We start from the raw sequence: 25,573 nt of genomic DNA on the forward strand, positions 1-25,573 counted from the left end.
ATAACACCCCTTAAAAATTAAAACGATAACTGGATATTAAAATTTACTTTTATTAGTGTTTTTAAAAGTGGTTTTTCCTTTTTCTCTTTCTTAAAATTACTCAAGGAAGCGATAAATATCCTTTTTCATTTAGGTTTAGTCTTTACGACAGTATGTATAAAGGTGTGCTTTAGGCCCTCAAGGGTTTTTCACTTTATTGTACGACGATACCTTTGATCTAATAACAATCAAACAGATTGAGAATGGATTCATCTCCCGAGGGGAACTCAGAATGTGCGCAACAACAGAAGATCGAGATTCAGAACAGCCACAACGAGAAACTCGTCGGTCTGCTTCACGAAACTGGTTCAAGAGAAGTCGTGGTGTTATGCCACGGATTCAAATCGGACAAGAACAACACGATCCTCAAGAATGTGGCTGCTGCTCTAGAGAAAGAAGGGACCAGCGCTTTTCGTTTTGATTTCTCTGGTAACGGAGAGAGTGAAGGCGGTTTCAATTACGGTAACTACAGGTACGAAGCTGATGATCTGCACTCCGTCATCCAGCACTTCTCTAACGCCAACCGTGTCGTCACTACCATTATCGGACACAGCAGAGGAGGCAACGTGGTGCTCCTCTACGCCTCCAAGTACGGTAACATCCGCAATGTAATCAGTATATCGGGACGTTATGATCTGAAAAAGGGCATACGTCTTGGAGATGGGTATCTCGAAAGAATCAAGGAGCAAGGATTCATCGATGCTAAAGAGGGCAAATCCGAGTTCCGTGTTACCCACGCGAGCTTGATGGAGAGGTTAGAGACGGATATGCATGAAGCTTGTCTCAAGATTGACAAACAAGTCAGAGTCTTGACGGTTCATGGTTCCGGTGATAAGGTAGTGCCAGCGGGAGATGCTGAGGAGTTTGCAAAGATCATACCTAACAACAAGCTGGAGATTGTGAAGAAAGCTGATCATGGTTATACCAAGCATCAAACTCAACTCGTTTCAACTGTTTTGGAGTTCATCAAGTGACAGTCATTGAGAAAGTAGTAGTCTTTTTTTTTTTTGTTGATTTCAGTTGTTGTTGGATGTATTGTTTCACCTAACGAATACTGAATTTACATGAGAGTTTAATTAATTCATTCATTAGGTCTAGTGGTACAGCAAAGTGAAGTCCCCTGCGTAGAGGCACACCAGCGTGTATCATGAAAGTAACTTCAGCAGCAGCTAGAGCCGCTGCTACCTTGATGTCATAAGAAACAAAAGCATTCCATTGTCTTTAGTACGTATAAAGCTGATAAGACATCATTCATTCATTTCATACATTGTCTGCAAACATTAAATATGTCTTTCTTTAGAAACTAAAACCACAAATTATAAAGAGACCATATGACATGCTTCTTAGAATGAGCCGGTTATTTCATAGGTTTCAAAGATAAGAGTGGAAATCATAAAAGCTTTCAATGTCTGGCTCTTCTTCTTGATTTAAAGAACCTCTCTTTGATTGAGATTAACTCCTTTGTGGCTTCACTCATTGCCAATCGTTTTGATGGAGATTCTTCACAGCACCTAAGTCCCACCTCGAAAACCAACGTCAAGCACACGACGATCGGGAAACCGACTCTTAGACCGTTATGAAGAATCGATTCGTCAGCGGCATCCATTACTCTTTCAGGCAACATAGATTTGATGTAGCTGTGGAGGGTAAAGTTCCCCTCAAATATCTCACTGGTTGGTCTTTTCCCAGTGAACATTTCCAAAAGGAGAATACCAAAACTATACACATCACCATGTATTGATGGTTGTCCTCCCATTCCGTATTCTGCACCATTATTATTCACATAAACAACACCATGCAATATGCATATACAATTTTTCTTTATTAATATATTACATACGTATGATATTTTTACCTGGTGCAGTGTAACCAACGGTTCCTCTTACTCCAGCCGAGCTGAGTTGGTTTAGGAAAGACTCTTGGTCAAACTTGAGTAATAGACGAGCCAGACCAAAATCGCTAACATGGGCAGTTAGATCATTGTCTAGAAGTATGTTGCTTGGCTTAAGATCGCAGTGAGCTATAGGATCATGACACTGTACATGAAGATAATCTAAAACAGAAGCCACGTCTATTGCAATTATGAGCCTTTCAAGAAGTGTCAAGGTTCTTGAGGGTCTATGAATCTCTCCCACTTCCTCAGGGTGCAACCACGTATCTAGATTTCCATTCGGCATGAACTCGTATATTAAAGCTCTAAATGCGTTACCTTGAAAATCAATACTCGAACAAGCCGTCAACAGTTTTACAAGATTACGATGCCTAATGTCCTTCAGGGATCCACACTCTGCCATGAAGCTCTTCATTGCTCCATGTCTCTGCATGTTAAGAACTTTCACTGCAACAACCCTGTTCTCTGCAGGGAGTAATGCCTTAAACACAGCACCAAAACTGCCCGACCCAACCAAGTTACTCGTAGAGAAGCCATTTGTTGCGTTTCGAAGATCTCCATAACTTATCCTCTCATGGAAAACCTCTAAGGAAGGAGTCTGATTATTCGTCTGTCCGTTCCTCTTTCTTTTTATGAACCAAGTAAGAGAAACTATCAACAACAATAAAAGCAAAGCTATGCCCACACTGACCCCAATCACAACTTTCTTCAGCGTAGATGAATGCTTTGTCTTCATTAGTGTTGCTTCCCCAAAGCATGGCTTTAGCTGCATTTCTTTGATGCCTCCACATAGATCTTTGTTTCCAAATACTGAAACTATTGTGGCATTTTGAAATATACCTTCAGTTGGCACTCTTCCCTGGAGATTGTTAATGGATAGGTTGAGATCCTCCAATTTGGAGAAGCTTGCAAAATATTCAGGTATACTGCCAGAGAGATTATTGCTGGACAAATCAACTCTTTTAACACCCACCAACCCACTTATATGAGGAATGTCTCCATCAAAGCTATTTCCTTGCATGTACAGTTCTTCCACTGAGAGACACCTTCCCAAACCCTGTGGGAGTATTCCTGACAATTTATTATGCTCAACAGATAGCTTAATGAGATGTTCTAGCTGTCCAACATCTTGTGGTAGAGAGCCGGATAAGAAATTATGTGGGATGCTAAGAGTAAAAAGAGATGAAATGTTCATAATCTCCTGAGGTATAATCCCATTCAACTTATTATACCCAAGATTTAAATCTAGCAGGTAACTACAGTTACCAAGACTCGGAGGAATGATTCCTTGGAAACTGTTTTTAGCCAGATGGAGTGATACTAAACGAGTGTTGTTGCCTATGGAAAATAGTATATGTCCTGACAATCTATTTGACTGGAGGCCTAATACACGCAATCCTAAAAGCTTTCCAAGTGAGTCTGGAAGGGGTCCAGTCAACATATTATTTGCCAACCAAAGTCTTTCTAGGCTTATGAGATTCCCAATGTCTTGAGGAATGCTTCCGTGGATGAGATTTGTATGTAAGCTTAAATACATGAGGGTTGAAGACAGATTGGCAATTGAAGTAGGCAAGTTATCCCCAAGCCTATTTTCACCAACATCTAAATCTTTTAGTTTGGTGCAGTTAGTCAAAGCACCAATGAAGTCAAGATCTCCAACAGATTGACTTCCCAAAGAGTTCTGGTTTAGTGCTAGTGTTTGCAGATTCTGTACTTTCCCAAAGCTTGGAGGAACACTTCCTGTGAAGCTATTAAACTCCATTCTCACGTTTTCAAGAGATGAGATGTTGGGGATAGTAGCTGGAATGCTTCCCGTGAAATAATTACTTCCCATAGCTAATTCTTCAAGGTTCGGTAACAAAAGACCAAAGTCATGCCTTAGGCTTCCCGAGAAATTATTAGTAAAGATGTTTAAATATGTTAGTAAGGATAAGTTGTAGATGGCGGAAGGAAAGCCACCAGAGAAATGGTTCGTTGATAATTCGAGATACACCAAGTGAGTCAATCTTGATATATCACTTGGTACTTTTCCTTCCAAGTTGTTCTCTCCAACGTCAACTTCTTTCATGGATGTCAAGTTTCCTAAAGTGGTAGGGAGCTTCCCTATCAGCTTGTTTTGTCCAAGATATAGAATCACAAGCTTTGGTAATGAACCTAGTTCTGAAGGAACACCTCCTCTAAGATGATTTGAATATAAATCAATCATCAACAAGTTAGAGCAGTTAGGGAGACTGGTTGGAATCTTTCCTACGAGATGATTTGAGTACATACCCAAGTATTCAAGTCTAAACAAGTTTCCCACCTCTTGAGGGATGTTACCACCAAAAGAGTTATCGGATAGGTTAAGATATATAAGAAAGGAGAGGTTACCAATAGATGGTGATATAACTCCACCTAATTGCAATCCTCCAAGGTCCAAACGTGTGACTCTCTTGTGTTCCAGGCCACATGTGACCCCATACCAGTTGCATAGAGGGAATGAGTGATTCCATGAAGACAAAATAACTCTTTTGCCTTGAGAAACTTGAGACTTGAACACCAACAACGCTTGTCTATCAGTTTCATCGGTAAAATCATATGCGTCAAGTAACGTAAGAGAAATGAAGGGAAGAAGTAAAACAAAGAGTCTCATTTTCTTTTTTCTTTGGAGGAGAATGAGTATTGCGGGACTAACGAAATGCAAGTGGTGGTAGTGCAACTTACTAGGTGGAAACGAATAGAGGAATTGTAAGAAGACCTTTGCATAATGGAAGTCAAGTCAAGCGATGTCAGATCACTCTCTGAAATGACAGAACGTTGGAGTATACGGAGAATATAGGAATTGTATTTTAGTTGATAGGCTTAGGGTCTGACTGGTGTAACCGCAGCGGTTGCAGTTACGGTCGCGGGAGTTTACGGGTGCGGATGGTTACGGTTTTAAGCGTTTTCTAGAGATTTGTACGACTGGTACAACTGTTAGAAATTATTGCGTTTGCGGGACTCTTATGACTGGTAAACTACCAAACGCAACATCTGTTAAATAATAATTTAACAATATTTACATTTTATGTAATTATAAAAATATTAAAAATCATAATAATATGATAAATATAAAATTTATATTTATAAAATCATATTATAAATTTTTAAAAATTTATAGAAAATATTTTGGTTTAAAAAAATTATAATATAAATTGAAATATAATATGAATACATTTTACAATTTCTATTATTTCAATTTAAAATTTTATTGAATATTTTTAATATTATTTTTATTTATTATGTTTTTAAAGAAAAAAAATTATCTTCCCGCAACCGCCCGCAACCGCAAACGCTAGCTGGAACCAGCTTTTGATTTTAAGAGGTTCAGAACGGTTTGAAGCGATTTGTAACGTTTTCTGTGATTGTTTCGAAACGCCAACAACCGCTATGAACCGCAAAAGCTGCGTTTTATATAATGATGCATTCTCATTGAACGGAATACACATCTATGGGTGACTCGAATGAACTCTAAATTTATGTTTTCGACTGTAAATTTAATCTGTACATTATTTTGTTGTAAATTATTTTACTATAACTTTGTAAAACTCTCAATGGTCATATTTTGATTTTGTAGATATTTTTCTGCTGTGAGTTTTTTGAGCAAAGAAAAACTTGATTGATTAACATATATATATATATATATATATTTTTTAACACATATTATATTATTCTAAAGTAATTAATATATGTTATTATATCCAAAATAACACATATTAACATTTTGTAGTGGTAGATACTCTGGATATCCAAAATTTAGTCTAAAGTAATTAATATATGTTATTATATTATATTACATATAATATAATAACATATATTACATATAATATAATAACATATATTAATTACTTTAGACTAAGTTTTGGATATCCAGAGTATCCACCACTACAATCAATCATCCATATTTATTTGTATTTTTATTACAAATTTTGTCATTATATTTAAAATCAATTTAAATAGTTAATTACAATGTTTGTTATTTTTTGTGCTGAAAATGAAAATACAAACTGAAATATATAATATATATTATATTATCTTATTTACTTTAGTTATATATAAAAATTTCAAGATTTCAATTTTGAAAAGACAAAATATCGCAAAACTAATAATAATTCATAGAAAATCAATGTAAAAATTTAAGAATTTTAGTATGTTATTTCATTTTAAAATAAATTAACAAAAAAACAACATTTCAATATAGGAATAGTACAATTACATCAAATTACAAAAAAAATTAATATAATATTATGAACAAATAAAAAATTATTATCAAAAATCTGTATTATAAAATAATTTATTGTACTATATAAAAACAGAAATTTACATGAGATTTGTTTTTTATAAAACCAAAATTTATGTTGAACACAAGTAAATATTATACGATTTAGTATTACTAAATAAACATAAGATTAATATATATATATAACTATTGCTTAATTTTGACAATATCTGAGAATAATTATTTTAAAGATAATGAGAATATTTATTAAATAATCTTAAAAACTGTTTAGAAACTAAAAATTCAAAAAATATATTTGATAAAACTAATGACTGAACCTAAAATCATAAGAATATATAAATAAGCTACTAAAGTTGTTTCAAGAAAGAAAAAAACTACTAAAAGTTAATAAAAATATGTCAAATAAACAAAATAATATATATTTATAGAAAACATGGTAAATAAGCAAACAAAGTATCTTTTAAAAATTAATAAAACATGACAAATAAATAAAACCATGGAGAACATAACGATTCTCAAATAATAGTATAGATATTTATAATAGAATAGGTATTTATCTGCATGAATACCTAACAACAAGCTATTTATAATAGAATAGGTATTTATCTGCATCAATACCTAACAGTAAAACCGTAAAATCAATTGGTTCAACAATTATGGAGTTCATAAAGACCGTCGTTCCGAAGAAGTCTTCTTTTCTTGTTCTTTCGTTCCTTATGTTAATATATGCTACATCTAAATCTTGCGTATGTTCATTTAATCAAAATTATTTAGTCTTCAATTGGACGATATTAATATCAGAAAAAAACCATAGTAACAATAAAACTGTACATAATGCCCCGAGAGCTTTGCCAACATTTAAAAGTAGAGAAGTAACATTTAACAGATTCAGAGAACATAAACATACGAGCAAAATGATAAAACATGTGAAGAAGAAGCATAAGTAGGTGGAAAGTTCTTACAACCAAGTTCAGGGTTTTGTCTTAATAGTCTTACCGGAGAATCATTGCTGGGAGAAGGATCAGACTGGTGTTGGGTTGGATACTGGCGGCTGCTCTGGCGATAAAGCAAAATGAAGTCCCCTGCGTTGAGGCACACCACCGTGTATCATGAAGGCAACTTCCGCGGCAGCTAGAGCAGCAGCTTCCTGATATATCATTTATAAACAAAAGTGTCTCGGTCTGTTAGAATGAGCATTTTTTCTTTTACAATTTTTAAGAGAGCAATTTTTAATTCATGTTCACACCTGTCTTTGCCTCCGGCGCTGGAGAATTCCAATGGCCCATGCCATGATGTAACATGGCAGGAGAAAACCAGCAGCACGAAGAAGAAAAAGCTGTTGAAAACCCAGAGAAGAAGAAGAAGAAAATCAATCAAACGTTAACAAAGAAATGTATTCAGAAACGGTATGAAGTAAAGAGAGAAGGTTATACAGAGAAGAAGGCAGTGGGATCATCCTCGTCATCTGGATTAGTCGTGAGGTTTAGTGCATCTCTTAACAGTAAAAGTGCCATCAGCTGCAATAACAGATGGAGGGCGTTACATTTAAAAAAGAGATGATTGGAGAAACATTAACAAGAGAAGTTGAGAGCTTACGATGAGAGCAGCAGAGCGACAGAAGGCAGCACCGCTTGAGTTAGACTCGGTGTACTCGTCATAGTCAGCTTCCAAGAAATGACGTTCTGCTGCAGCCATTGCTAGAATGCGCGGGTCGCTCAAGTCCAAGTGAACTCCAGTCTCCCAATCCTCACTACATGATGCGTTGAGGATGAAGGAGGTAATCAAAAACGAGATAAATACTTAAATACCAAAAGATTAAGGAAAAATATATATATAGATATGAAGACATCTCTCAAAAGAATATTATATTTCTAATTGTTTTTTACCAATAAAAAAAAACAAATATTCAGAAAACTTACCCAATGTGAATTATAGTTTCATCAGGAGGAGGAGGTGGAGGTGCTGTATATCCAGATTGATAAGGCTGGTGGCATATTTCGCAGACAATGTCGCCTTTCTCATTACACCAACGCTGAACACACTTGCGGTGCGCATACTGCGAAAGTCGTTAAAGTCAGAAACAAAGAACAAATGAAACAAAATGGAATATAATAATTAAAAAAAAAATCTTATACGAGAAAGTCACATAGTTTTTTTTTTATATACCTTCAAACTGCCATTGCAAGCACAAGGAGCCTCCAAGTTGTTAGTGATATCTTCCTCCTGGCAAATACGGCACTCAACAGACTGGAGAAGCGGTTCCTCTTCTGCAGCAACAACAGCATAGTACTTCCTGGCATCTTCAGCTTCATCGACAGACGCAGACGAAGAAGAAGAAGAAGAAGCCACATCTCTGCCGCCTTGAGGACAAGAACTTTCTCCACAATCCTTTTCTGACTCCAAGCTCTCACCCGTTATGAGACGATCCGTACATAAACTCAGATGATCCGACATCTTCTCACCAATGACAGAACCGCCTATTGATCTGTAACAATTAACACGGTAACATCTAATTAAATCATCACTAGAGATCCCAATTAAAATCAAAACGGTTTTCGATCTCCAGAATGAAACCCTAATATTCTTACAAATGAAAAATTCAATCGCACAAGGAAAAATTGAACAATAAAACATACAGAAGGAAGGGGTCACGATAATCGAGAGGAATCAACATTACCTAGAAATGATTCTGGAAAAAAAAAAAAAAAGAAGCTCTTTTGAAATCTGGAACCTTTGAGCTCTCAAACGAAAACTTCGTGTTTTGTTTTTCTTGTTTCTGTGTTCGGTCTGAGAAAAAAATCAGAATCAATCTAATTATTATATTATGGGAGCGCGTGTGTATAAAAAGATCTAAATACGTATACTGAAAGAGGTTCGGTATGTAACGAGACGGAGCTTTGGAGCTTCGTATGTATTAACGTCTGTTAAACGGGCTAGTTAAGAAAATGTCAATTTCTCTCATCTCTCGTCAATTTAACCAAACGGTGACGGAAGTCATTGGGTTGAAAATTGTTTTACATCCATGTCTGTAATCATTTATTTACGGATTCTAGTTCGATTTTTAATTTTTAATTTAAGATTCACTGAAATCAGATTTAAGTAAATAAAAAATAATTGGTCCACTCAACCGCTGAAAAGAAATAAATGTGACATTAGAATAATTTATTTTGCTTCCTTTTTTCAATAGAGTGGGCAAATTGGACCCAAGTATATAGTAGCTTTTTAATAAGTTGAATATTCTAGAGTCTAGACGTTCCCTGATTTCTTACTACAAAACTGTTTTGACTCTTGACTTTTTCCTCTTTGGCTAATTTGGCGGATTAAATTTATTACGTAAGAAAGTGGGGGACCCAGTGTTTTGTATCGTTTGAATGGAACAAACCGCTCCGGTTTAAAGAAAATCGGGATTAATGTAAAATTGGGACCGCTTACCGGTTTCTTGAAGCGTCATTAAGATTTACTTATCGTAGACAATGTTTTAGCATCAGCGTAAGAAATCAATAAATTCCAGCAGCTGAAGATTACAGGTTAAGTGGCGAAAATCACATCGGAACTGCAGAATCTTGATTCACGAGAAGATAAGGGACATATGCGTAATGACTCCGCCAAGGACAACCATTAGAATGACCAAGAATCTACGAGCTTGTGTTGACTGTCACAACATCGCAAAGCTCGTCGTTAGAGACCTTTCCTTTTCATTATAAATGTCTAGCTAATTTAATGACGACACTTGGTAATGAATCATAAAATCTGCTTCAATATATGTATCCAACATCTTCAGAACTGAAGAAGCTAATACATTCTTTATTCTACAACCAGAAACGTCTCGCCGATGCAAACAAACAAAAAAAGAGATAAAACAAAACAAAACAAAACTCAAAATGATCAGAAGGAAAATGTTATCCTCTGGAACATAAAAGGCATTGTTTCTCTCTCGGATGAGATTCAAAGATCTAGTTAGCAGGTTTGTTAGCGAATGCAATACCCTTTTCGATGCTAGCTTTCAGTTCCACCTTAAGAGCTTCCAACGCCTTCTGCTCATACTCAGTCAGCCCTTGGAGGTCAGACTCAATCACAGCTTCAACTCCGCTCCTCCCGAGCTTAATCCTCGACGCAAAGAAAGGAAGATCAGTCAGCGCCGAGTCCACGAACGAGCACTCGTAAACATCCCCATCACCGTCAAGAGCACGAAGAGACGACTCCACGAACCTCGCCGCAGCGTAGGCCATCGACAAAGTAGCCGAACCAGCACCCGCCTTAGCGTCCACAACCTCAGTGCCAGCGTTCTGAATCCTAACGGTGAGTTTCTCGGTCTCCTCGTCGGTGAAGCTGACGGAAGGCTTGGTCTTGGAGAGAAGAGGCAGGATGGTGATGCCAGCGTGGCCGCCGACGACTGGGACGTCCACGTCGATGAGCTTCAGGTTCTTTTTCTGAGAGACGAAAGTGTTGGCCCTCACAACATCCAGAGTGGTGACGCCGAAGAGTTTCTTGGGATCGTAGACGCCTTTCTTCTTCAACACTTCGGCGGCGATGGGGACGGTGGAGTTCACCGGGTTGCTGATGACGTGGATGAATGCGTTAGGACAGTTATCAGCTACGGCCTCGACGAGGGACTTCACTATCCCGGCGTTGATGTTGAAGAGATCGTCGCGGGTCATGCCGGGCTTCCTCGGCACGCCGGCGGGGATGACCACGACGTCTACGTATCTCAGACAGTCGGCCAGCTCGGCAGGTCCGGTGAAATCACGGACCTGGGAAGGGGTGTTGCAGTGGCTGAGATCGGCGGCGACTCCCTTGACGTTGGCGATATCGTAGAGGTGGAGGGTGGAGACGAGGGGAGACATTTTGATGAGGAGGGAGAGAGGCTGGCCGATCCCTCCGGCGGCACCGAGGACAGCTACTTTGTAAGAAGCGTTGATGTTGAGTCCGTACGGCTTGGTGTCTGTTTTCTGGGATTTCGTTACGGAGCCGCGGAGAGATTTGGAGAAAGAAGAGGAATCTGGTCCGGAGAGGAGAGAGGATGATCTCAGAGGGGTGAAACGAGGGAGGGAGTAGTTGAAGTTGACAGCTTGTGCCCTTGACTGGGGTAAGGAGGAGGTGGTGGCTCTAGGAACGGTTGTTGATCCAATTGAAATCGAAGAAGCTGCTGCTGTTGCTGCCATCTGTTTTTTTTTATACAAGGATACAGAGAACAATAATAAGCAAAGATGGTATATGTTCCAATAACAGAGATGGTGTACAGTTCTAACTTGTAAGGAAAGATTCAGATCTAAGAATGGGGGAATCCAGTAACAGAGATGGTATATGTTCTCTAATACAATCTAATCGTAATTTGAAATGGAAGAAAATGAAAAAGTGAGATTGCGAATCTATTAACCTTTGGAGGAAGCTCAAGACGAGAGAGAGATAGAGACGGTTGGAGAGTTGTCTGCGCAGGCTTTCGAGGGTTTGAGTGAGTGAGAGCGAGGAGAGAGGAGACAAATGAGATTAGGTAGGTAGGTGACGACGATGTAGAAATAAAGAATATAAACCTAATTTGAAAAAAAAAATAATGAAAAAGAGAGAAATGTTTTTTTTAGGTATTTCTCTAATTATTATATATCAGATCCTCTCTTTGGGTTGGGTTGGGGTGTCTGTCTCGTTGGATCCGCCAAGAGGTGATGCGAAATATACAGTGCGTCTTTTAGCCGTGTCCGTACGACACCTCCAAAACGCAGCGTAAACACTTAGACTTTGTCTTTAAAAAAAAAAAAAGATCGTGATCAAAATTTCTTCACTTAATTTTTGTTTTTATGACATCTCTACTTTTTAATGAACTAGCTAAATAATTATATTTTTAAAAAAATTAGATACAAAATGATTTATTGCACTATTTGAACCAAACTGATTTCAATTCATCATGAAAAAGGATATCAAAAGAGAAGGAAAACCCCATAATTGTAAACACATGCTTTTGGTAAGTCGTAGCCTAATCAAACCTAAAGAATCCTCATAGTCAACAATTTGAAAGGAAAATGTGATATTATTTTTTATAGATGTGAATGGAAATCTCAAACTCTAAGGACATCTCCAACCCTATTCCATTTTCTACTCCAAATATCATTTTGGAGTAAAATTCTCTCCAACCCCACTCCATTTCCAACTCCAAAATGGAGTAATGGTTATGGTTACTCCATTTATGGAGTAATCTTACACATTACTCCATTTTGGAGTTGAACTTTTTTTATTTATGAAATGGTCCTTTAAATTTTTAATGTTCTTATTTCTTACTTAAATAATATTTTAAAATGATACAACAACATGAAAAATAAGTTATTTCATTATTTAATAATTTGACATAAAATGCATAACTTAACTAAATAACAAAAATAATATAAAATGAAAATAACATAAAATAAATGATTTAAATGTCTGATTTCAAAAAAAAAATACTCAATTTAGGAATATCAAAGATAAAAAAACTCATTTTTTCATTACAAAATTCATTAATCGATAATTTGTGGCAAAATATTCTAATGCTTATTATTGAACCAACTTATACATTATGTTTTATTGTATTTTTATGATTTTTTGTACCTTTTAATAATACATGTTTAATTTAAATAAATTATATTTTAAAGTATTTTTGCAAACATAAAATAGTTGGAATTAATTAGTAAACTTTTATAAATATAAGATATTATTAACAATTATTAATTATATTTGGAGTAAAAAATGGAGTAATACATTGGAATAAAACATCACTCCATTTTGGAGTTGCACAATTTTGAAGTAAAATTTGGAGTAATACATTGGAAATGCTCTAAGACCTTACTAAAAAGTTCATTTGGTAAAATGTTATAGATGGGAAAATTGCTTCTTTTTTGTTTGATAATTGACTCCGTACATAAACACTGGCTTGTTTGACACTGAGGCTATAATTGCAGCCGCTGCCACAAAAACAGAGGGATGCATTCATGACACAGAGGTAGACACTTAGAGAGCTGATCATAAAGATTATCATTTTTCCTATATACGAAATGAGATAACTTTTTAAGGACCCTGTACAGGAGTTCTAAATTTGTAGTTTTTAATCCTTATCACTAGTATTTTACTCTTGGTTCACTTTAGCTTCTTATTCACTTTCTTAACAAATTTATCTCTCTGCTTTCGTGGTGATTTTGTCTTCTTCATCTGAACTTTCACAAGCTTAATATGGTATCAAAAACATCATGAGTATGAGTGCTTCACCTCTCAATCTTATTCTCATTCGCTTACTTCTGATTGTTGATTTCGTGTCTCAAGTCATCATTTAAAGTCTGATAGTACTCTGTTTCTCTTCTGTGAATATTGCTCTGTTTTAATAAAACGTTTGCCTTTGTTTTATTAATCTTTCTTAAACTTTCTTTTGTCTCTTGAGATTACAACTTAGCTTTGATCTCTATATATAGTTGATAGGATCCTTATCTTAACCTAATACAACTTGAACTAGGAATCTTATCTTTAATCCTAATCCTATTAGTATTAGTTATCCATCTTTACCTTTTTTGGATAACTTGTTGTCTAAGCAATGAAGCTTATCCAACATTCACCCTCTTAAGCTTCATTGTGTCTTGAGCTAAGTCTTGTACGCGTATCTTCTCCCTCATCTCCTTGAACTGTATTTTCGCCAAGGCTTTTGTAAGTACATCTGCAAGCTGCTCCTTGCCAGGGACGTGTTCAACATCGAGTTGATCATTCTCAATGCATTCCCGTATGAAATGGAACCTCTTGTGGATGTGTTTACTTCTTCTATGAAAGACCGGATTCTTAGTTAACGCGATAGCTGACTTATTGTCGATTCTGATCAGAGTCTTCTCTCCCTTTCTTCCTGTAATCTCGCTCATCAATTCTTGAAGCCAAATGGCTTGCTTAGCAGCTTCTGTAGCTGCAACGAACTCAGATTCGCAGGATGAGAGAGCAACTATCTCTTGTTTTTGTGAACACCAACTGATAGGTGTGTCTCCAAAGCAGAACAAGTGACCCGTAGTGCTCTTACCATCGTCCATGTCAGTGTTATGACTACTGTCGCTATAGCCGATGAGTTTCTTGGTTCCTCCCTTCTTATATACCAAGCCAAAACCAAGAGTTCCTCGTAAATACCTTAAGACTTGCTTAAGAGCTTCCCCGTGTGACTTACGCGGAGAGTGCATGTACCTACTGAGTACTCCGACTGAGAAGGCAAGGTCAGGTCTTGTATGGAGGAGATACCGAAGACAACCAATCCTTCTTCTATAGACAGTTGCATCTACTTCTGGTTCTTCTGTTGCTTTAGACAGCTTAAGACCAAACTCCATAGGTATTAGTGTAGGGTTGCAAGTATCCAAACCTGCTTCTTCCACTATACGCTTTGCATACGCTTCTTGCTTGATCTCTATTCCATCTTGCATTTGTCTTACTTCAATACCGAGATAGTAACTTAACTTCCCAAGATCAGACATCTCAAAACTCTTTGACATAGATGTTTTAAAATCTTTGATCACTGCAAGCGAGTCGCCTGTAATGAAAAGATCATCTACGTAAATAGCTACGATCAGAAGTGAGTCTCTATCCTGTCTGCGATATACAGAACTTTCTTTTGAACACTTCTTAAACTTCAATCCTTTCAATATCTGATCTAGCTTCGTGTTCCAAGCTCTTGGAGCTTGTCTCAGACCATATAAGGCCTTTGATAATTTGAAAACCTTATGTTCTTCTCCCTTCTTTTCAAATCCTTCGGGCTGAGAAACATACACGTCCTCGTTTAGTTCACCGTGAAGAAACGCAGTTTTGACGTCCATGTGATGAATCTCCCATTGATTCGCAGCAGCTAGTCCGGTTAAGAGTCTGATTGTCTCAAGTCGGGCTACTGGAGCGAATGCTTCTTCAAAATCAACACCTAGTTCTTGAACATATCCTTTTGCTACAAGCCTAGATTTAAACTTATTGATCGTCCCGTCTGCGTTCCTCTTGATCTTAAACACCCACCTAAGTCCAATGACTTTCACTCCTGGTGGCTTTTCAATCAATATCCAAGTCTCATTCTTATTAATGGAATCGATCTCGTCTGAACAAGCATCTCTCCAACGTTTGTCTTTTCTTGCTTCCTTGTAGTTGATTGGTTCGTCATTAAGGATGAGGAGTAGCATCTCACATTCAGTATCTGCGATCATAACATAGTCTTTGAGATGGGCAGGAGGTCTAGTCTCTCGAGTTGATCTTCGTAGCTCCGGGTTTGAAACAGGCTCTGTTTCAGTCTCTGTTCTGACCTGCTCTGCTTCCTTTGTTTCTTCTTCAACTTGTACATTGCTTCCTTGTTGGTTGCTAACAGTGAATGGACCACATCCTTCATCATTAGTAATACCCCAAGACAAGTTAAACATCCCCGAGTCTCTGCTTTCCTCTTGACTAGCAACTTGTTTTTCTCCCTTCCAATTCCAAGCCAAGTCTTCTCTGAAAATCACATCTCTGCTTACAATTATCTTCTTTGTACTAGGGTTATAAAGCCTGTATGCTTTAGTTCCCGGTTCAATGCCAAGATGGACTAGAGAATGTGACCTGTCATCAAGCTTTCTTAAGTGAACAGAGTCAACCTTTGCGTGAGCAACACAACCAAAGACCTTAATATGACCCACACTCGGCTTTCTTCCTCTTAGACTTTCATACGGGGTCTGATCCTTCAGTGCTCTTGTAGGAACTCTGTTGATCAGATACGTTGCGTGTCTGACCGCTTCACCCCACATATAGTTAGGAACATTCTTAGCCTTTAACATGCTTCTCGTCATCTCCATCAAGGTTCGGTTTCTTCTCTCGACAACGCCGTTTTGTTGCGGCGTGTAAGGAGCAGTCAGATGACGCCTTATACCGTTGTTGTTACAAAACTCTTGAAATTCGTTTGAAGTAAATTCACCTCCCCTATCAGTTCGTAGAGTTCTTATCTTCTTGTTGACATCTTTCTCGACAAACAACTTGAATAACTTGAATTTCTCAAACGCATCTCCTTTATCTTTTAATAATATAGACCACATATACCTTGTGCAGTCGTCTATTATTACAAAGATATACCTATTGCTTCCGAGTGTAGCCGGTGAAATTGGACCACATAGATCAGCATGAATAAGGCCAAGAATCTGTGATGATATGTAGGCTGTGGCTTGAGGAAAAGACAGTCTGGTTTGTTTACCTACAAGACAAGAATCACAGATTTGATTATCTCCTCTAATTTCTGGCAAACCGACAACCATCTCCTTAGTAGACATAGCTTTCATAGTCTGGAAACTAATATGTCCAAGTCTTGCATGCCATCTCCACGGTATCTCCTCAATCTTTGCGTGCAAACAGGTAGGTTTACCAACTTTCAGACTTAACTTATATAGTCGGTTTGGACCTCTTTGAACTCTTGCAAGCAGCCTTCCATTGTGATCTCTCAATGTAAGATAATCATCCTTCAATCTTACATCACACCCTTGTTCAGTTACTTGTCCTAAGCTTATTATGTTACTTTTTAGTTCCGGAAGATAGTAGATGTCAGTGAGAAGCTTCTGCTCACCATTCTTTGCTTCGAACAGTATGGACCCTTTGCCATCAATGTTGATATAGGAACCATCTCCAAATCTTACCTTCCCCTTTATCTTCTCGTTAAGTTCTGAGAAAAACGATCTCTCACCAGTCATATGATTACTGGCACCATTGTCTAGGTACCAGACTCCTTCTTCGTTCTTGCTACTATTGAGTGACTTCAATATAATCTTTTCTTCATTAAGCAAGACAACTTCATGCATAAGCAAAGCTATATCGGCTTTCTCAGTTTCTGCTACATTAAGCTCTTGTTCTTCTTGTTTCTTCTCGGGGCAGACAGAGGCAAAGTGACCCTTTTTCTTACAGCTAAAACAGACAATCTGAGAATAGTCTCTCTTCTCCTTGTTCCATTCTCCAGAGTTGTTTCTTCCACGACCTCTCCCTCTGTTTCCTCTGCCGCGTCCTGTATTCTGTCCTCTACCTCTCCCTCTCGAATTATCAGTTCCTGTCTGATCATAAGTCTTCGAGTATAAGAGACTTCCTTGATGATCTTGAGATGCTTGAGCTTCCTTTTGCTTTACTCGTTCCTCAAACGCTTTGAGTCTTCCAATAATCTCCTCATATTCGATCGAATTCAAATCTAACATCTGCTCCAGTGAAGCCGTCATATGAATGTACTTCAAAGGTAGACTGTCAAGAAGTTTCTTTACTTTCTTAGATTCTTCAATACTCTGTCCTAACGAGGCCGCTTTCGAGGTAATTTCAGATATTTTACTAGTGAATGAATCAATAGAGTCTGAATCATTCATTCTCAATCTATCAAATTCATTCATTAGTGTACACAGTCGGGCTGTTCTAACTCGTTCTGCTCCAAGGTTTCTTGTTTTGATTGATTCCCAAATCTCTTTAGGAGTATCATCATCTCCAATCTGCATTACCAGATTCTCAGACACCGATTGATACAGGAGTATAGTCGCCATACTATTCTTTCCTTCATCTTCTGTTCCTGGATCAATTGCTTCCCATACCCTATAAAACTTGAATAGAGCTTTCATCTTCTTTGCCCAGACATTGTAGTTTGTCGTCGTAAGCATTGGACAAACTATTGCACTTGGAGCATCTTCTCTTCTTCCTGGTGGTGTCGGGCTTTTAACCTCTGTCAAGTCTTTAGTATCAGCCATGGATACTTCTATCTCAACCTTCGCTTTGCACCAGAATTAACACAGGCTCTGATACCAAATAAAGTCTGATAGTACTCTGTTTCTCTTCTGTGAATATTGCTCTGTTTTAATAAAACGTTTGCCTTTGTTTTATTAATCTTTCTTAAACTTTCTTTTGTCTCTTGAGATTACAACTTAGCTTTGATCTCTATATATAGTTGATTGGATCCTTATCTTAACCTAATACAACTTGAACTAGGAATCTTATCTTTAATCCTAATCCTATTAGTATTAGTTATCCATCTTTACCTTTTTTGGATAACTTGTTGTCTAAGCAATGAAGCTTATCCAACATCATTTACATATCTGATTTCATTTTTTCGATTGTTCTTCTTCTTTGTTCGCTCCTTGATTCAAAACGATCTCTTGATTTCTTTTCAGTATTTTTTCACGATATACTTGATTTTTCATATCTGAGTTCTTCGTGTTTATAATGTCTTCTTATTATGTTTCAGCTCCACTAAGTCAACTAGCTAAGGCATTGATCACTACGACAATTTGTATTTTCTTCACAATATAGATCATGATGGTCTTCAACTTGTTACTTATCGTCTTACTTCATGTGCTGATTTCGAATCTTGGAAGCGATCAATGCAAATGGCTTTGAATATTCGAAATAAGCTTGGTTTCATGGACGGTATGATTCTGAAAACCTCTTGATAACTCTAGAAACTCAGGATCTTGTTTAGATGTAGCGATATGGTAGCTACCTAGTTGATGAATTATGTTTCCAAGAAGATAGGACATAGTCTTTTATTCATAGTCGTGCTGATGAAATTGAAAAATGCTCGAGTACTATTAACCAATGATCGGTGAATGTTAGTCAATAATATAAAAAGTTAATCATCTTATGGGAAAAATAAAAGAATTGTATTAAGTTGTATGTTTTCACATGCGGCAAGTATGAGTGTAATGTTGCAGTTTTTTGGAATGAATGCAACACAGAGGAAAAGTCACCAAATTTTTAATGGAGCTGAATAAATTTTATGAGTAAACAAGAAGACATATTCTGATGTTTAGGCGTATCCCTAGTATTGAAGAAATGTTCAATATTGTAGAAGAAGAAGAAGAAATACAACATGTTGTCAAACCAGTTCTCAAGTCTGAGAATGTTGCTTTTCAAGCAACTGATTCTTATCATTCTTAGGACTCTTTTCATGCTTCGTATTCCATTGCTGATCAGATTGAGTATGTTGCTGCCTATAAGAAGAAATAGACATGTATTCATTCATTGTGCTTAATTGGGTCACTAAGTGAATAAGTGCTATTGTTTTCATGGTTTTCCTCCAGCTTACAAGTCTTCTAACTCTAGAAATGGAAATACCAAGACTTTTTTTGTGCTTCAGTGAGCTAATACATATACTCCACACCCTCATCTTCAGAATATCAACTCTACACCTCGAACTGTGGCAAATGTCTTTATTTGAGTATCTTCTCAGCCTATTGCTCCTCCTCCGTAGGCACTATTTACAACTGCTGTGGAATTTCATCAATTTACATTATCACCGATTCAATTTCTCATCAAACAACTGAATTATGTTGTCCGCCCTTCAGCATATATGGTTTCTTGTTCCATCATTTCTGTAAAGGTTGGCTTATTTATTCACTTATTGTATGATATTTCCTCTTTCTACTAATCTTGCATATGAAAATCATTCTTTTACATTTCAACATCAATGTTTTTCTAATTTATATTTGGAGTACCTATTTTTAATCAAATGTAAAAATAAATTATCGATAACAAAATTAGTATTGTTTATAATATTTGAATATATCATAATTAAAAAAACTCATTATGCCCAAAAGCAGATTATCATCGAATATATATTATTGACACGTAGCCATCCGATCTAATAAACATTTTAATTTTAATGTATGCATATGCACGCGGACCGTCTACCCACCAAAGCATTAAACGAAAAACTCGACTTTAGACATAAAAACTCGGCATCTCTGGAATAAACTCGACTTTAGTCTATGTTTTCTTCCACGAAAACTAAATGTAAAGTATAGTAGTCTATGTACCTCGATGTTAACAAGTCAATTAATAGTCAAGTAACACTAAATTAGACATAAGTTACATAAACTTATCGATTATAATAAGTGAATCACGTTATTCTTCTTTTCTAATTTTATCAGCAATCGATGCATCCTCTTCCACGTGGCAAGTGCCGGTTGTTGGCACCCGAGCCTGGATAATCGTTTAACTCCATCGTCACCCTTTCCTCGACGTCCTTCTTCACGTCCTAACGACAACAAAAATCGAAGAAAATAGTTTTTAAGCTAATTATAAGCTTTCATGGAACGTCGTCTCTAACTTGAGAACAAACCTGTTGCAAAAAAAAATTGAGAACACACCAGTATTGTATCTTGTTGAGGTAGGAAAAATTGATCGGGCCTCTCCATCAAACTCCCAAATCCTACAAAGTACACAAGAAAGAGATATATATTCAAGAATAATACATATATAACTCAGGAATCAACCAGTTGTATATCTTGTCAAAACATCATTTGATGAACATATATATAACATGAAAGAAAAGAATAAAGAGACAAAGATCTTACTCGAAGCATTGGTAGGGAAGAAGAAAAATAATTGAGATAGAGTGAAGCAGAAGATCATGAGATGGAAGGTAGCTTTGTTGGCCATTTGAGGATGATAGTTTATGACAAAATCAATACCGTATACTAAAACCTTTGTCGTGGGGGTTTGTCTCTCTTTTCCCCCTCACAGTTTCTATGAGTTTTCTCTTTGTATGATTTCTATTATAGCTCTCTTCTTCCAATTTGCGCAATATATATATACATATATATATACAGTTTTCATATAAGATTCCCTTTTTCATTATTAAAATAAATTATTATTGAAAAACAAGTGTTGGACACGTTTTCACTTTCCATGTTTTTTAGAACAATAATTTAAATACCTTTCAATATTCACTTTCCATGTTTACTGCAGTTCTTATGGTTTTATGATAGTATCATGGTACTAACTCTGGTCACAGTATAATGGAAATCTGTCTGTACTTTTTTTTTTGTCATCAAACACACAAACTCATATAGATTATGTACACCAAACTGGAAATCTGTCTGTACTAGTGCATTTATACTCGATCACATGTTTCTCGACAACAAGGTGTTTTTAACGGTTATGTTCCCAGGACCTACTTTCAAATTTAGTCACCCTACTTTCAGTTCAGCACAACCATTATTTCAAACCAAATCGTTTTAGAAATAAAAAAACGAATAACAAAGCAATATTTTTAGAAATAGTAGTGCTCACCAACCAATATATGATTTAGTTATTTTAGATTCAGTATCTTTTTTAAAAGAAAACAAAATAATAAGAATTTATCAAATTATATTATGTATTTAAAATAAATAATAGTAGTAAATACTATTTTCTAATATTGTTAACGCCGTTAACAATACACTAGACCCTAAACCTAAATCATTTAGTAAACTATAAATCTTTGAGTAAATCATAAACCTTAAATCATAAACGTTAAAAACCAAATCTTAATAATACTAAATCATAAATTCTTAACCTTAAACTCTTGGATAAATCATAAACTTTAAAATTTATGATTTATCAAAGGGTTTAAGGTTTACCCAAATATTTAAGGTTTAATGTTTATGATTTAGGGTTTAGTATTTTACGGACGGAGTTAACAATATTAAATTTTTGAAACTATTATTATTTTTATGTATTTTATCTTAATCCCAAACATTAAATCTTAATTCATAAACCTTAAACCCTTGGATAAATCTTGAGCCCCTGCATAATTCTAAAGTTTAAAACTTATCCAAAGATTTAGGGTTAAGTATTTAAGATTTAGTGTAGATTTCGTTTTTAATGTCTATGATTCAGGGTTTACAATTTATCCAAAATTTTAGGATTTTTAAAATTTAGGGTTTAAGAATTTAGGATTTAGTGGTTTACTGATGTTGTTAAAAATATTTTTATTTAACTAATAAATTTTTTTTTTAAAGATAATATAATTTGAAAAATTCTTATTATTTTGTTTCATTAAAAAAAATAAAAATAAAATAATTAGATTATATTGGTGGATGAACCAAAGAATTTCTTTTTTTTTCATACATCGTAAACAAAACTAACTTAACTTCCTATTTCAGCGACTGAAACTGTCAAATTATCATTAATCGATTGAAGATCTACTGTGTTCAAAAATATATATACACATCATTAATCGATTGTGTGATTGTTGTCAAGCAGCTAAAGCATCGTCGAAATACTGAAATATTGAAATGTTATATATTAAGTTTCTCCCTGTTAATTATGATCAATTAGAAATATCTCGAGACATGATTAAAGTGGTGGAATTGTGGTGGCCAATGCGCATGACTACTCAATCACGCATGTCGTTTAACCATTTAACTAGTCATTGACTCACTGACAAATGGGATGAGACTGTGTGAAGCGAAACTTTGGGTCGAACTGTGTCTGTGTGCTTCAACGAAGTTCACGTTTAATCTGCCTTGTTACTATTTTCGAACGTACAGCCGCCTACTCATCGCAGACATTTTAATTCGGTGATATAACTGCAAGAAACATAATTTTATTCAATAGTATATAACTTCTTAATACATGTTTTCACCTGAACTTAACCTCTCGTTCAATCTCTATGTAATCTCGCCAACGCAAAACGAAAACACCGTTAATTAAAAACTTTTTAAATAGTAAATCCATAATATTATACTCATATAGTGAATAATAATTTTTTTAATCTATGGAATTTTCTGGTCTATGACTTTCTTTATCTCCACATTTTCATCCAACTTTATGATTATCAAATGTATACACATAATATAATTATAAATCAAACTCACAGTATGTCCAATAAAGTAAAAATATCTGAATACCAAATTTTGCTTATTTTTACTATTAAATCTCTGATGGCAGTCACTATAATGGAAGATAGCTAAGCACAGACAGTAGTGAAAAAAACATTTTCAATTGTTTGATCATGATGACAACGTATACATATCTATGCATACTTTAGTTTTCCATTAAATTAAGTTAGAACATAATTAAGTGGCGATCTGATTCATGCTTGTCAAAGTCATGGCACTAATTCTTTTTTTTTTTTTTGTAACACAGCTTATATTATAAAAGGTTCAAGGAGCATCATCGGTTACAACTGAAGTAAAAGATTCCGGAGCCATGCTCGACGGTCTAACGAAGCTAAAAGACATTACAAAACAACTAAAGATAAAACCATCTAGGGGCGAGTCATGCTCAGCGAAATGAAGAAACCCGAAAGGAAGCTCCACTTTTGATCCCATGGCGATTGTTCCTAAGAACAATTGATAGTCGAAAACGACGTTGATACACCTTGTGTTGTTGACTGGCCAGAGCTTAAGGTGAGAAGCTCTAGAAACGTAGACGACACTGAAAGTACGGAGTCCTATCTGACTTGATTTGGCGCTGAAACAAGAACACTTAGCTTTAAACCCAACACAGCTTACCGAAGAGACTAGGTGAATCTCAAGCTCTAGCTTCACCTCCAAAGAGGTGCTTAGGATGAAGATTGATGACGGAGATGAAGGTTTAATTGGGTCCAAACCTCGGAACTCGACATTACCGTGTTGAGCCCAACAAGTTATACCCAAAAGAGAACTAATCATACAGTCATCGTACTCATTCAACCTGAACGTGTGTGAGCAAACATCGGATAAGAGGTAAAAAGCTTTGAGGAGATTGGGTCTTCGTGTACCAACTCCGGTTTGAAGGTCGCATAGTTGACTCTGTGAAGAACCGTCGATGCTTGAGACGGCGTAATGTGATAGAAGCGCAGCGGTGACATAATAGCAAACAAATCTGGCGCGTCTACACTCTTGCACAATAGTCCTGGCGACGAGGAAAAAGGTGAGAGGATCACACCGTGAAGAACCGTCGATGCTTGAGACGGCGTAATGTGTTGGAAACGCAACGTTGACATAGTAACAAGCAAAACTGGCGAGTCCACATTCTTGCACGGTAGATCCGGTGATAAGGCGAGTGGTAAAAGAGGCGACGAAAGGGGCGAGAGAGGTGGTGGCGGTTGATACTCTCTTCATCTCCGGTTCCATAAATGTATATGAGACTAGATACTGCAGTATGGATGAATAAATCGGAGGGATTCGTCGAAGGAGGCCGTAGTGGTGAAGCTTTAGAACTCGTGAAGCGTAGGCCTGTGGAGACTCGACGGAGCTTGGCGGATTTACAGCGACTGAGAGACTCACAGATCTGTTGAGTCCAACCTCATGCTTAGAAGATCCAGCTTTCTCCCTTGAACTAAGCGGAGTAAGAGCGACGACGGTGAGGCGATGAGCAGCGGCGACGGTAGGGAGCCGAACAGATCCTGTGAACTCACACCGGAACTGAGAAGATTTTACGGTGAGGCGCGGAGTGACTTCGACGGTGACACTAGAAGATGAAACAATGTCGTTGAAAGATTTGACTTTCAGTGTTATTGACATACAGCTTTCTTCCTGGATGCACGATGTCCTCAAGATATCAGAGCAGCAGCTATGGTGAGGGGAGATGAAGCTTGAGCAGGTTGACCCAAAGATATGACTCATCTCCATCAGAGAAGTGAGTAGATCTAGAGGTGATGAAACAAGGACTGGAGAAAACGAGAACAGAGCGTTGGAGAGGATGACCTGAGAAGAGGAACAGTGGCGACGCCGGCAAGCTAGGCCGCCGCCGGCGTCGGAAAATGGAACAGACGGTGGTGCCTCGAGCCCCGTGTCAGAGAGCGTTTTAAAACTAGGGCGTCGGAAAATGTAAAACTGTCATGGCACTAATTCTAAATGATATTTTATGATCATTTCACGGATTTGACTTCTATGGTGGCTAATACATCATACCGCTTAGTATTTCATATATTGTAACCTATCGTTTTATTTATCGGTTTTCTGCAAAAAACTCTTAACATAGTTTTTCTTTTTGCAACCACGAATTCCAAAATCCACATGTCAAACTTTCAAATTCCATTCAACCGCAATATAAACTATATGTATATCGATAATGTGGCAACCATTTGCTTTTAACAAAAATCAAAACTACATCATTTTGATATCAAGCACTAAACTAAAAATATTGCATTCGACAGAATATGAATTCTGTAGCACGACACAATCTAACCAGGAGCAAACCAATTCGCCTATAATCATTCATGAGATATAATGAAAGCAGATATATGCTTTGTGTTTGGACGTTTCAAAAAGAAAAACAGAGCTATTTCTTCGTTTTAGTTGCAAATTAGGGTTCTTAGAGCGGAGAATTGGAGTTTTTAACTGAACTTTCAAAATTTAACTTGATTCTACGATTCATGATGATTCAAGACGATTCTGTCAGTTCTGTACTCTATTTTAAGAGATTTGAACATGAAAAAAGACTATGGCCTTGAAGTTAGTAAAACAAAAAAGAAGTTCTGTTTTTTATTTGAAACGTCGAAACAAAAAGAGTATCTATGTTATATATCCAATGAACGGATAAATCTAATAGGCTAGATGGTTCAGTCGCTGGTTAAATTGTGTCGTCTGCTAAAAATAAACAGTTGGCCCATCATCGATAATGTGGTTTATATTTCGGTTTGACTGAAACTTCGAGGTTTGATATGTGGATTTTGGAGTTTGTGGGTT

General features: G+C 36.6%; 5 protein-coding genes across 7 annotated transcripts; 1 reads left to right on the forward strand and 4 right to left on the reverse strand.

Annotated features, from left to right (window-relative positions):
• Positions 1-134: 134 nt before the first annotated feature.
• On the forward strand, positions 135-1,119 carry LOC108806562 (uncharacterized). Its single transcript, XM_018578707.2, has one exon. It carries the CDS (start codon positions 243-245, stop codon positions 1,011-1,013), a length of 771 nt encoding a protein of 256 aa, XP_018434209.1. The 5' UTR covers positions 135-242; the 3' UTR covers positions 1,014-1,119.
• A 153-nt stretch (positions 1,120-1,272) lies between these two features.
• On the reverse strand, positions 1,273-5,518 carry LOC108806561 (probable LRR receptor-like serine/threonine-protein kinase At3g47570). The gene is made up of 2 exons (XM_018578706.2): positions 1,895-5,518; positions 1,273-1,803 (listed from the first exon to the last, which is right to left on the reverse strand). Exons 1-2 carry the CDS (start codon positions 4,560-4,562, stop codon positions 1,442-1,444), a joined length of 3,030 nt encoding a protein of 1,009 aa, XP_018434208.1. The 5' UTR covers positions 4,563-5,518; the 3' UTR covers positions 1,273-1,441.
• Positions 5,519-7,014: 1,496 nt separating this feature from the next.
• Positions 7,015-9,023, reverse strand: LOC108806333 (uncharacterized). 2 transcript variants are annotated; one of them, XM_018578422.2, is made up of 7 exons: positions 8,866-9,023; positions 8,355-8,673; positions 8,108-8,244; positions 7,785-7,938; positions 7,622-7,705; positions 7,435-7,524; positions 7,015-7,335 (listed from the first exon to the last, which is right to left on the reverse strand). In XM_018578422.2, exons 2-7 carry the CDS (start codon positions 8,640-8,642, stop codon positions 7,210-7,212), a joined length of 879 nt encoding a protein of 292 aa, XP_018433924.1. In that variant the 5' UTR covers positions 8,643-8,673; positions 8,866-9,023; the 3' UTR covers positions 7,015-7,209. The 2 variants fall into 2 exon arrangements, with proteins under 2 accessions (XP_018433924.1, XP_056843529.1); XM_056987549.1 differs by lacking the exon at positions 8,866-9,023 and adding an exon at positions 8,825-8,858.
• A 902-nt stretch (positions 9,024-9,925) lies between these two features.
• LOC108813294 (malate dehydrogenase, chloroplastic) lies at positions 9,926-11,726 on the reverse strand. Its single transcript, XM_018585814.2, has 2 exons — positions 11,566-11,726; positions 9,926-11,350 (listed from the first exon to the last, which is right to left on the reverse strand). Exon 2 carries the CDS (start codon positions 11,348-11,350, stop codon positions 10,142-10,144), a length of 1,209 nt encoding a protein of 402 aa, XP_018441316.1. The 5' UTR covers positions 11,566-11,726; the 3' UTR covers positions 9,926-10,141.
• An 8,219-nt stretch (positions 11,727-19,945) lies between these two features.
• Positions 19,946-20,706, reverse strand: LOC108809410 (uncharacterized). Of its 2 annotated transcripts, none has more exons than XM_018581550.2 (3): positions 20,489-20,706; positions 20,282-20,343; positions 19,946-20,169 (listed from the first exon to the last, which is right to left on the reverse strand). In XM_018581550.2, the coding sequence occupies exons 1-3, from the start codon at positions 20,571-20,573 to the stop codon at positions 20,059-20,061; spliced, it is 258 nt and encodes an 85-aa protein (XP_018437052.1). In that variant the 5' UTR covers positions 20,574-20,706; the 3' UTR covers positions 19,946-20,058. The 2 variants fall into 2 exon arrangements, with proteins under 2 accessions (XP_018437052.1, XP_056844338.1); XM_056988358.1 differs by having other exon boundaries at positions 20,254-20,343.
• Positions 20,707-25,573: the final 4,867 nt, after the last annotated feature.

The sequence above is a fragment of the Raphanus sativus genome, chromosome 6 (genome assembly GCF_000801105.2).
Source record: "Raphanus sativus cultivar WK10039 chromosome 6, ASM80110v3, whole genome shotgun sequence".
NCBI classification, from domain to species: Eukaryota; Viridiplantae; Streptophyta; class Magnoliopsida; order Brassicales; family Brassicaceae; genus Raphanus; species Raphanus sativus.